The sequence below is a fragment of the Typopeltis vanoorti genome, chromosome 4 (genome assembly GCF_054136105.1).
Source record: "Typopeltis vanoorti isolate ZY-2024b chromosome 4, IOZ_Tvanoo_1.0, whole genome shotgun sequence".
Classification (NCBI taxonomy): domain Eukaryota; kingdom Metazoa; phylum Arthropoda; class Arachnida; order Uropygi; family Thelyphonidae; genus Typopeltis; species Typopeltis vanoorti.
The window spans coordinates 26,013,482-26,025,779 of NC_143552.1; the positions used below are offsets into that span (position 1 = coordinate 26,013,482).

Consider the following 12,298-nt stretch of genomic DNA (forward strand, 5'->3'; position numbering starts at 1 on the left):
AGCCTGGTTGGCTGAGCAATCGACATATCTGCTCTCCAACCAATAGATCATGGATTTGAATCCCACTAGGCACAAATATTTGTAAATATCTTCAGGCATGACAAGAAAACTGGACAAGAAATTTCTTGTCCAGTTTTAGATCACCACTCTGCTTACTGGAGACATAAAGTAGCTTGAAAAGGTTCCATGTTGGTCTCTATACCTGGTTTCCAGATTCTGTACAAAATAACTAAAACACACACACACACACACACAGGAAAACCTCACTTAACACGATTAATTAATCCATCAATTAATGCACGCTAAGCAGAGTCTCGTTAAGCGAATACAATAATCAGTAGAAATTCATCCATCAGTTAACATAAATTTCAGGAGGAAAAAAATTACAGTATAAGCTGTATTAGAGGATAAAATCATCAAAGTTAATAAAAATCAATTGCTTAAATTTTTATGTAATGTCTAAACATTTGATGAAGCTACTTTTTTACAAAAAAATTAAGTAAAGATGGTTGACTTGTGCTCGACTTTTTCATCTTGTCTTGCAATTTGCAATAGCTGGTGATCGCTTTATCAAGAATTCAGGAGACTTCAAAGTTTTGTTCCATATCAGGATCAGCATCAAACAAAATTTCATTAAAATGCTCAATGCGATTGAAAACTAGCTCAAGTTTTTTTTTGCAGTTGGCTTCTTAGTCATAACATTCACTTCTTGTTCACACTCCTTATCATCATCTTCATATGCACATTGTTCTTCAAGTTGAAGGAAATCATTGTCGCTTAACTGTTCTGAATGGGTATCCAACAAGTTTCTTACATCTTCATTATCCAGTTCATTAAATCCAAGCTCTTTTCTGATTGTACTGATTTCTTCAGTAATGGTAGAGCTTGGATTTTGCACACGATAAACTAACATAGGCTTGAATTTAAAGTCGCCTTCTGCATTGCCTCCTAATAAAAGCGTAAGACGATCTTTAGGTACTTTGTCTTCTGGTCGAGGTGCTTCAGTTTTAGCTAGGAAAGTTTTTTTTAGCATATGCTTCCAAAAGAGATCAATTTCATTGACGTTGAATATTTGCTGATCATCGTAATCATCCTCCTGAATTATGCTTTGCAATTCTTCAGGAAACTTTGCTGCAGAATAACCAAATTCTCCAGTTATTCTTATGTTATGCAGTCCAGTTCGATTATTAAAATGGTCAAACCGTCCTAAACTCACAGTAAAGCTTTCACATTCCTCTTGAAATTTGGTCTCTTTCAATGAGGTAAAAATATTGATAGCTTTTGCCTGAATATTCCCTGTACTAAGAGGTATTCTATTTTGGTTATAATCCTCAATCCAGAGTGATAGAAGAGGTTCCATCTCAATCATTAAATGGCTTCTATTTCGTGTGATCTGCATGCTTAAAGAAGCATAGCAACTTTTCCTTGTTCTTTGTATTCTTTGCTGTTATTTAATATAGTCCAAACTGTAGACTCGCTGTATCCCAGGTCTTGCACAATCATTGTATTACTAGCACCACTTTCATGTCTCTTCATTTGACTTCCAGCTTTTCTGCTCGCTGCATATTGGTGACAAAAAATTTCGCTTAACAAAAATAAAGTGCGTTAACTGTTTATTGCGCATGTCGAATTCGCATTAAGTGAGGTTTTCCTATATATATATATATATTTATATATATATATATATTTTATATATATATAAAATACTTTCCTGTATTTTATATATATATAAAATTAATAAAAAAATAGAAAAAAAATCTTATCCCACCCACTGTGCTAGTATACTATAGGTTTCCAACCTTTTGTGGGTAGGAGTCACATAAAAAAAAAATAATAAAAAAATTCATAAATTTTAAGAATTTGTTAGTTAACTATATTCTTGAGCAAAGAACAATACAGTTAATTTGATTAAAAAATCAATAGCCTCCCATAATTGGATATTCTACTCAAGAAAAATGCATAAAAATAAACTTAACTTTGGTATGTATCACAGACTTATGCACAGATATCTATATGGTTCATCTTTCCATTATAGACTAGAAAATTTAGGCATGCATGTTTAATGTAAATTTTTCATGTAGTTCTATCATATTCTTTACACCCCTTGAGGGTGTACACGTCAAGAATTTGATGATGATGTTTAATGCTAGCATGATAAACATAGCTTATAACTATTTGAACACCATGTAACTTTCACACTATATCTCCACTTCCAGAATATACGAACAAAGAATTAATCTTTTGCAGTCTTGTTTCTGGTACAGAAATTACACATAAAGTAGACTGGAGCTGAAATACAATATTATTGCTGTGATGGCATCATCATCAAATTCCTGACATGTACCCTGAGGAGGTGTACACGGATATTATTATGGTAATACTACAGATGAAAATTTTGCATCATTATTAACTTCCTATTGACAGTTTCCATCCAGTTGAATCTGTGATCTCCAATATTATTACATCTTGGTCTTTTCCTGCCATTCTGTCAAAGAACATTTGTTTTACTAGCCATTCTCACCAATTCTGTTTAAGTGACCATACCACATAATATTAGCTCTGATACATATTCCTGAATGTTAATGGTTTGTGTTCTTTCCTAATATTCTCATTTTTAATATGATACTGCCATTTACACCATGTGTTCACTCCCTAATCTTTCTCAGAACTCTCATATCTGTAGTGTCCAGTCTTTGATCAAATTTCATTTCTGACCCATCTCTCAGATTCATAAGTTAAAAATAGTTCGAACACTGCCTTATATGCAGGGGTACTATAGTGTTTTGGCTAATCTCTCTCTTATTCCATATAAATTTATTCATTTGACTTCCTACCATACCAGATTCTTTTGTCTATTTCCATATCTAATTTACTATCTTCACTAAAAATTGTGCCTAAGTAGCTGAAATGTTTTGCTTGTTCTATAGGTTTTCCATTCATGATGTAGTTGATATTTTGAATGCTTCTGCCTATTTTCATTGTCTTTGTCTTTTTATCACCGATTTTCATACCAAATTTATTATGAGAGTGGTTCAATTTAGTCAGGAATCTTGCAGACTTGTACTGGATTTATTCAGAAGTATAACATCATCTGCATGAAGTAGAGCTGAGATTAACATTTCTAATTTTGATATCAAGTTTAATATCACTTTTCTTCATAATGTAATCCATATAAAGTAATAACACTGGAGATGATCTGCACCCTTGTCTTACACCTGATTTAACATTAAACCATCTTTCTGTACCTCCTTCAATTCTAACTGCAGACTTACAACTCAAATATAAACTAAGTATTGCTTGATATAATTTCCCATTTACACCATATAACTGTAACATTTTGAATAGCTTTTCTCTTGACACCTTTTGTCATGTGCCTTTTCCAAGTCTGTGAACTTAAATACAGATCCTTGTTATATTCCCATGATTTCTCAACTATATGTTTTAAAGTGAAAATCTGATCCTGCTAACCACTATTTGACCTGAATACAGCTTGTTCTTTTCCAGGTATCCCTTCCACGACCATTCTTAGCCTATTGTAAGGTATATTTGCATAAATCTTACCAGGAACACACAGTATTGAAACTTCTTTGTAATTGTCACATTCAGTTTTATTTCCTTTTTTTATAGATGAGTACTATGAGAGTTTTATTCCAGTCATCCGGACTTTGACTAAGCCTTTTGAATTTTGCAGTATAGCCACTATAAAACACTTTTATAACTCCATACTTGATCATTTCTGATTCAATATGCTGGCATGGGGAGAAAAATTATTGAATCCACATAAATCACCCAATTTGAGAACGGCCACACATCATAAATCAGTTTCAATTATCTGCCATATGTAAAGTTGTGTTGTTTCAGTTACATAACTGACATGATACAATAGAACACGCCACAATCAACATACACATGCAATAATACAATACATGTAACGGCACAGATAAACTTATAACAGTCAACATATGCCATCTAGCACAAATATAAATCAAGCTAACATCCATCTGTGATTCATTTCTAATAACATAAATATGGTAATTTTGTTAGTGGCATTATGTCTTTACAGATAAATCATTGTTCATAAATACTTGATATATCCTTGAAATAAATTAGCAACATTTTAATAGATTTGGTGAATTATTGCCATACAGATGCTCTCTCATTCCTGTATTCCAAGAAAGTCTACATATGGTCCCACATATAGTGCCAAAGAGACCCAACAGTTCACAGACAATTCATCATGGGGAAAATTCATCCCAGGGACAATTCATCACAGAAAAATTCATGATGTGAAATATTCATCACTGGAAAAATTCGCGGAAAATGTTATTCGCCAAAAATTGAAACAATATTGCATTGATACCAATATATGAAAAGTAAATGCAGTTCAAAATAAATTTCACAATATATAGTTTTTTTATGTATTTATGTATTATTTATTTAGATTTTAATTAGATTTTCATAATATTTTTATACAGTGAAACTAATATTTTATTAATTGATGTGTTTCCTAATTTCTGTTTCATCTTAAAAAGTTGTAAATATTCTTTCTTACGTAGATACTACAGGTTCTGTTGATGAAATGTTAATATTTACAAAACTGGAATAAGGTGGTTTAGGGAGAAAGGACACCATATTTAAGAATATTTATTCTGTGAACTGTTCACTATTTTTCTACACACTTAGACACCCATCCAGATGTGACACACACACACACACACACACACACACACACACACACACACACACACACACACACACACACACACACACACACACATTTTATCTGAACTAATTCAGAAGATGAGGTGTTTGGGTTATTGAATACATGTGTATTTTGAAAATGACTCCACTTTTCCTACATAGGAAAGATATGTTGTACACTGTTATCGTTTATAGAGCTAGTTTAAGATCATAGGTGCACTTTTGAGTAATTATATTAAAGAAAATTATAATAAAATTATGGAAATGCTATCATAACAATGTAAATCAACATAAGCTAAATTGTCATCTGTAGCTGCAATACCAGTCTTTACCTTTTCTTCCAATACAAATATTTTATGACACTGAGAAATTTTATATTTAGTTCTCTTTATAAGTTCTCTTTAGTTCTTGTATATAGGTGCCTGCTCCCAAAGTGAAATACATAATTAATTTCTTCTTTTTTGAACCATTAGGAAATAAACTGTAATCAGAAATATCATATCGTTAACAACTGACTAGATAGCACATCCTCTCCCTCCAATGAGCTGTGGATTCGAAACTCGCAATGGGCATGGATATTTGTAATTGTTTTAAAGTGGGAGATGAATTTCGTCTTCTGATGTGACTTTACAGATAAATCATTGTTCATAAATACTTGATATAAAGATCCCTGAAATAAATCTAGCAATTTTACTAGATTTGGTAAATTGTTGCCATACAGATGCTTTCTCATTCCTGTATTCCAAGACTGCTTATTGGAGGCCTGAAGTGGCTTGAGTAGCTTCCATGTTTTGACTCTAGAGCAGGATTGTTGGACCACGTTAAAATGAATAAAAATTACAACAAAAAGTAAATAAAACTAGATTTCATGTTATCTTTTCATATAATATTGTTTATAGTGTTCTCTTACCTACTAAAAATAAGTCTTGATTATTACAACTGCTGATTGTTGCTATTCCTGAAATCTGAGATCTTTAAAAATATATATAATAATCATCATGAAGGTTATTTTCTTGATCATAAATTAGTAAATAATAATATTTGGTTTACCGATCAAGTGTTGATCAATTTTATTAACTGAACCAACTAGTTTTGCCACACTTATCTGTTGGCATCTTCAGGGCACTTACATATAGGTTTAAACAATCTCACAATTATGCGTAACTGCAAAACTGACAAGAATAAAAAACTGACTAGAATAATTACAAATAAAATAGTATCGAACGTGAGTGAAACACGTATCGCGTGTACAAGATCAGCTAGCTGTTGCTGAGGAACTTTCTGTAGTTTGTATTAAAGTTCATTTCTTCCGTTTTTAAGGTTCTGATTATTACGGTTTTCCATATCTCTGGGAGTATTAGGCCATGGTTTCTGTTAAGGTTGACAGTAGAATGGGCGACTGTGGCTGTTTCTTTGAAAATTCTTGAATGGTAATCTTCCTCTATGTAAGGGGCACAGCTTTTGTCCCACTCTATGACATGGTTAGTTGTAGAGAAATGAGACGATAGGCCAGAAATGTCCTGTCTGTTGTTTTTGACGTAGCCAATGTGCTCCTTTTGCCTGATTTCGAGGCTTCTCGAAGTCTGTCCGATGTAACTAGAGCCACATGAGCATGGAATATTATAAACTCCAGCATATTTATAGAAAGGATGATTGTCTTTTGGAGATCTTAGTAGTTTACGAATAGATTCTATTGGTTTAAATGTTACTCTTATTTTGTGTTGTTTGAGGAGATTGGCGAGCTTGTTGGAGATGCCACTTACAAACGGAATTGCAATCATTTTTATATATTGAATATCTTCTTGTTCTCTTTGTGGTGGTTCAGAGAAAAGGACTTTATTGACTAGTCTTCTTGGATAGCCGTTCAAGTACAGATTGTTGGAAATAAATTTTAACTCATCTTGAAGGATCTTGTTGTCCGTTGTGATGCGAATCGCTCTTTTCTTTAACATATGTACAATGCTGAGTTTATGTGAGATGTGGTGAGAGGAGTTGAAATGTAGGTAGCGACCTGTATTGGTCAGTTTTTCTGTACACTGATAGATTTATACTGCCATCAATTTGTTTTTTGATTAAGATGTCTAAAAACGGAAGTTGTTTTTCTCCTTAATCAGGCAAAAGGAGCACATTGGCTATGTCAAAAACAACAGACAGGACATTTCTGGCCTATCGTCTCATTTCTCTACAACTAACCATGTCATCGAGTGGGACAAAGGCTGTTCCCCTTACATAGAGGAAGATTACCATTCAAGAATTTTCAAAGAAGCAGCAGCCACAGTCACCCGTTCTACTGTCAACCTTAACAGAAACCAAGGCCTAATACTCCCAGATATGGAAAACCCTAATCAGAACCTTAAAAATGGAAGAAATGAACTTTAATACAAACTACAGAAAGTTCCTCAGCAACAGCTAGCTGATCTTGTACACGTGATACATGTTTCACTCACGTTCGATACTATTTTATTTGTAATTATTCTAGTCAGTTTTGCAGTTATGCATAATTGTGAGATTGTTTAAACCTATATGTAAGTGCCCTGAAGATGCCAACAGATAAGTGTGGCGAAACTAGTTGGTTCAGTTAATAAAATCGATCAACACTTGATCGGTAAACGAAATATTATTATATATAATAATCCTTTCTGGTTATTAGAATTTTTAGATATACTAGACGATGTGATAGATTTTTTTATGGCTACTACCGACATGTACTAGAACTGTTGTATAGTTATAGTACACCAGTCCTGCAGCTGTACAACAATTGGCTGTTTAGGGAATTTTTTTATTTTTAGCACTTTCATTATTTTATTTACTTTTCGTTGTAATTTTTATTCATTTTAATCTAGTCCGGAAACCTGCTCTAGAAACCAAACATGGAACCACTCGAGCCACTTCAGGCCTCCAATAAGCAGTGCTGTGTCTCACATCAGACGGTGAAATTTATCTCTCACCTAAAAGCGTTTACAAACATTCATGGCCATTTCAAGTTTAGGATCCACAGTCCATTGGTGGGAGAGGGTATGCTATCTAGTCGGTTGTTAACGACATGATATTTCTGATTTTAGTTTATTTTTGAATGGTTTACATGAGAAGAATGTAATTACATATTTCACTTTGGGAGCATGCATCTATATATATATATATATATATATTATTTTTAGTAAAGAGGACTAAATATGAAATTTAAAATTTCTTATTGTCGTAAAAGACTAGTATTTGAGGAATAAGTAAAGATAATGTAGCTGCAAATGGTAATTTAGCTTATGCTGATTTACATAACGATGATAGGATTTATGTAATTTTATTATCATATTCTTTAATATAATTATTAAGAAGTGCATCTAGGATCTTAAATTAGCTCTGCAAACAATAGTAGCATACAAGATGTCTTTCCTATACAGGAGAAGTGGGGTCATTTTCAAAATACACGTGTATTCAATAACTGAAACATCTCACCTTCTGAATTAGTTCAGATAAAAAAAAAATATATCACACCTGGATGGATGTCTAAATGCACAGAACAGAAAAATAATGAACGGTTAGAAGAATAAATATTCTTAAATATTGTTCCCTTCCTCCCTAACTGTTCTACTATAAATAGTTAGAAATAATTAATAGAAATAATAGGAATATGTAAATACTTAACCATTAATATTAGTTGGAAATAACTATCCCTATTATCCCTAAATATTGTTAAATATGGTGCCTTTGCTCCCTAACCACACTATTCCAGTTTTGTAAAAATTAATATTCCATCTACAGAGTCTGTGGTATCTAAGTAAGAAAAAATATTAATAACTTTATACGGAATAAAAAATTTCAGAATGCTAACTATAATCGAAATAATACATAAAATATTCTCTTTTTTTTTTCATATATGGGAATGACATGACAATAGGATTTCCAATTTTCCCGTCATTTATTTTTGTGCAATTCATTTTCCACACGATTAATATTCCCATGATGAAGAGTCTCTGTGATGAATTGTCTGAACACAAGCCCAACAGTATCATGTGCTATCCATCTCTAGACCTGAGCTAGATAGCACAGAATAGGTTGGTGAAGACTTGATATTCTGGAAATGCCACTTTAGAGATAAATAAAACTTTTTCAAGCCCCTGCAGGACTCTAGTGAGTGGGATGGCCGCACGGTTTTGTACGTGTGTGCGCGTGTGCATGCATGTGTGTGTCTGTGGATGAGGATTTTTGTTTGTGACTAATTAAAAATGAAGAAAACTGATGGAGCGAACTGATACTGTTAATTTTAATTAGCGCAAATAATTTTATGCTCCTTTATTGTGATCCTCTTTCCAAGAGGGAATCCATGGAGTGGTGCAAACCGGGTGAAGCACTGCCAAGAAAAGCCAGAGTCACTCAGTCCACCAAGAAGATAACAATATTTTGGGATTGCTGGGGAATTCCCTTGATTGACTTCAAGGAATGGAATACCACTGTGATTGCAGAATATTATGCATTACTCCTGCACAAACTGCACAGCTCCATAAACGAGAAGAGAATGCTGAGTCATGGTGCTTGCCAGCTTCATGACAATGCTCCAGTCCATATGACTATTGTTGCAAAGGCTGCGGTGAAGGACTTTGGCTTCTGAGAGATTGAACACCCATCCTACAGTCCAGATTTAGCACCCAGTGACTACTACCTCTTCTCAAAACTGAAGAAAAACCTTCAAGGAAGAAATTTTGCAGATAACAATGAAGTGAAAGCTTCAGTTTTAGGTCATTTTGCAGACAAAAGTACAGACTATTGTTTCAAGGGCATAGAAATATTAATTAAAATATGTGAAAAGTGTGTTGAAGTAAAGGGAAATTATGTTGAAAAGTGATACAATAGTTGTTTTCTTCTTATCACCTCTATAAGTTAGTCAGGCCGGAAACCTATGGAACTATCCTCGTAGGTGCCTAAACTGTATTACATATAATAATACACAGAATACAAACTAGTTCCATTTTAACAGTAAACTAAGCCTACACTATCCAGAAAGCAACACTTCCTTCTTTCCTAACAGTGAAAGCAGTAAGTTATATGGGCTTTCTTTTTCGTACACCGAAGGAAAGACAAAATATGTTTCTATAAAGAATAGTCATGGTTTTAGTTACATTGAGTATACAAAACTGCAGTTTCACTTAGAACATACTCATGTATTTATTCTCTTATCGTTTCCTCAACCAAATTCATTATTCCCTTTGCTGCAAGTTACTTGCTTTGGCCAAGAAGATTGCACGACTTCCAATCCAATACACTCTTTTGCAGATGACAGCACATTGCACTTCCTCTCTTTCATTTGATAAACCTTACTCTAAACAACCTACAGAACATCAACCACCACTGCCCTCAATTCTGATCTCTGAGCCATCTTCAAGTGGGGTTCAGATAACCTCGTCAATTTCAGTGCTAGCAAAACCCATTTCTGCCTTATTTCTCATAAAATAAAAAAACATTTTCTCCCAGTATTATCTTCGACAACACTCAAATTTCCACACAAGATGAGATTTCTCTTCTTGGAATTACCTTGACACCAAGCCTCTCCTGGCATAAACATATCAAACCACTGTGTCCTGTGTCGTCAGCTTCTAAAAAACTAGGATTTCTCTTTCACTCAAGACGTTACTTCACCTCTGAGCAGCTGTTAACCTTATACAAATCACAAATATGCCCAGCTATTGAATGCTGCTCTCACATTTGGAATGGGGTGCCTACGAGCTCCTTCAAAATGCTTTACTCAGGTACTGAGGGGGGAAATTAGATTGATTAATAATCCATTTCTGCAATATGTATATTCTGTGAATATTTCCTTGGCAAATTTTCATCTGAAATAGCATCAATAATTCTCCCACCCAATACTAAGTCTGTTAGACCACATGTAGAGTCTGTCTGACATCCCTTCATAGTACACCTTGAAACCACAGAATAAGTTTCTTTTCCTCCTCCTTCAACCCTGCTGCTGTACTGTGGAACAGTCTTCCCCCTTATGTGTTTCCAAAGGAATGCAGTATACAAACTATTAAATCAAATGTAAACAACTTTCTCCTTTCCCAATCCACTACCCCCACACACACTACTAATGTATTATAGGTTGATTAACCAACCTCTCGTTTATGGGCTCAACATAAAAAAAAAAAATTAGTACCAGAAAAAAATATATGGGGGAGGGAAAATTATAAATATTTTCTAACTTTTTTTTATAAATCTTTTTATTTCTTAGAAAACTAAGAAGAAAAAGAAGAAGGATAATCCATCCCGTTCATCTTCGTCTTCCACAACTGATACTGAATTATTAAAAGGCAAACCATATAAGGAAACAGAGCTAGGTAAAGAAATAAAGATGAAATTAAAAAATGACCATGCAGAAAAGGGCAAAAGAGATTCACGTTCACCAAGCATAGAGCTATCCAGATCTACCTACATTCAAGGTAAAAAAAGAAGAAAAGATAATGAATATTTATGTGAAGATAAAGAATATGACCATAAACAAAAGAAGAAACAATCAAATTCAGCATCACTTGTAACAGAATCTGAGAATTTATTATGCAGAAGGTAAGATAGAACACATTCCTCTTTGTGTTCTACATGTCTGTTTATAAGTTGAAGCAGAGGAATCAATTAGCATCTTAATATTATTTAAAATTTTTCATTATGCATTTGACTTTCACTATAGCAAGCTCCCAGAGACCTCAGGAATTGTTTGCTTTAACATTTCTTTGGACTAGCATTGTGTCTATAAAAATTCGTTTGGGACTTTCTGTTAAGTCTGAGTGAGTTTGTTATATTGGTATTTGCTATACCAAGAGTGGATTGTACCATGCTCTTGAATATAAAATGTACTTTAAAAATTCATATTAAATAAAAAACAGTGTTAGAATAACATGATGATATAGAGCATATAACTCAACTTTGAAGACTTATTTAATTGATTGTTTTTCAGAAAGTTTTCAACTTATGTATTGAATAACTTTTTTGTTTGTGTTACAGTAATCCACATAAAGTGCAAATGCTGTTAATAACAGCAAAACAGCAGTAAATTGCGTATGAATGCTTTATTCAATAATTATTGCATTTCCTTTCATTATGATATTTTTAAGATATTTCTAAGATATTTCTCTAAAGTCATTGTCCAAAGCCTTTGGAAAAGTTGATCACTACTGGTGATTTTTAGATTACCTATAATCTTATCGTAATGCTCATAAAAACATGTATAAGATCATTTTTCTTCTTTTTTGCTTAAACATTTCTCTTGTTTAATGAGTCAGGTTTTTTTTAAGACACTGCAAAAAATGCAGTGTCTTAAAAAAAAAGTCTGTTTTTCATGCAAGTCGTTGAAAACTTTTCTTGTTAAGTTTCTTTCAACTTCTTTATGATGGAATCAGCAAAGTTGTTTTCACAGTATAACCACTTTAAATCAGATATAATCAAATTCCTCCTCTTTCAGAAAAATCATAGAAAGTTTTAGGTATGATGCTTTTTTCCTCCAATTATTCTGTGAAATGTCAACCCTATAGTTTTTCTGGCAATCCCAGATGCAAAAGCTGTAATGTCTGTAGGATAGATATTTCACAGAATCACTGGAGAAAGTTTCCATGTG

The 12,298-nt window shown here is 33.3% G+C and overlaps 1 protein-coding gene across 5 annotated transcripts in view; it reads left to right on the forward strand.

Moving 5' to 3' along the window:
- The window catches only part of Srrm234 (Serine-arginine repetitive matrix 2/3/4), a 615,875-nt gene that overhangs the window by 399,638 nt on the left and 203,939 nt on the right, over positions 1-12,298 (forward strand). For all 5 annotated transcript variants that reach the window (XM_090391694.1, XM_090391696.1, XM_090391697.1 and 2 more), the window contains one exon: positions 10,922-11,253. In XM_090391694.1, the coding sequence (XP_090247820.1) occupies positions 10,922-11,253 (332 nt within the window). The remainder of the gene's footprint in view (positions 1-10,921; positions 11,254-12,298) is intronic.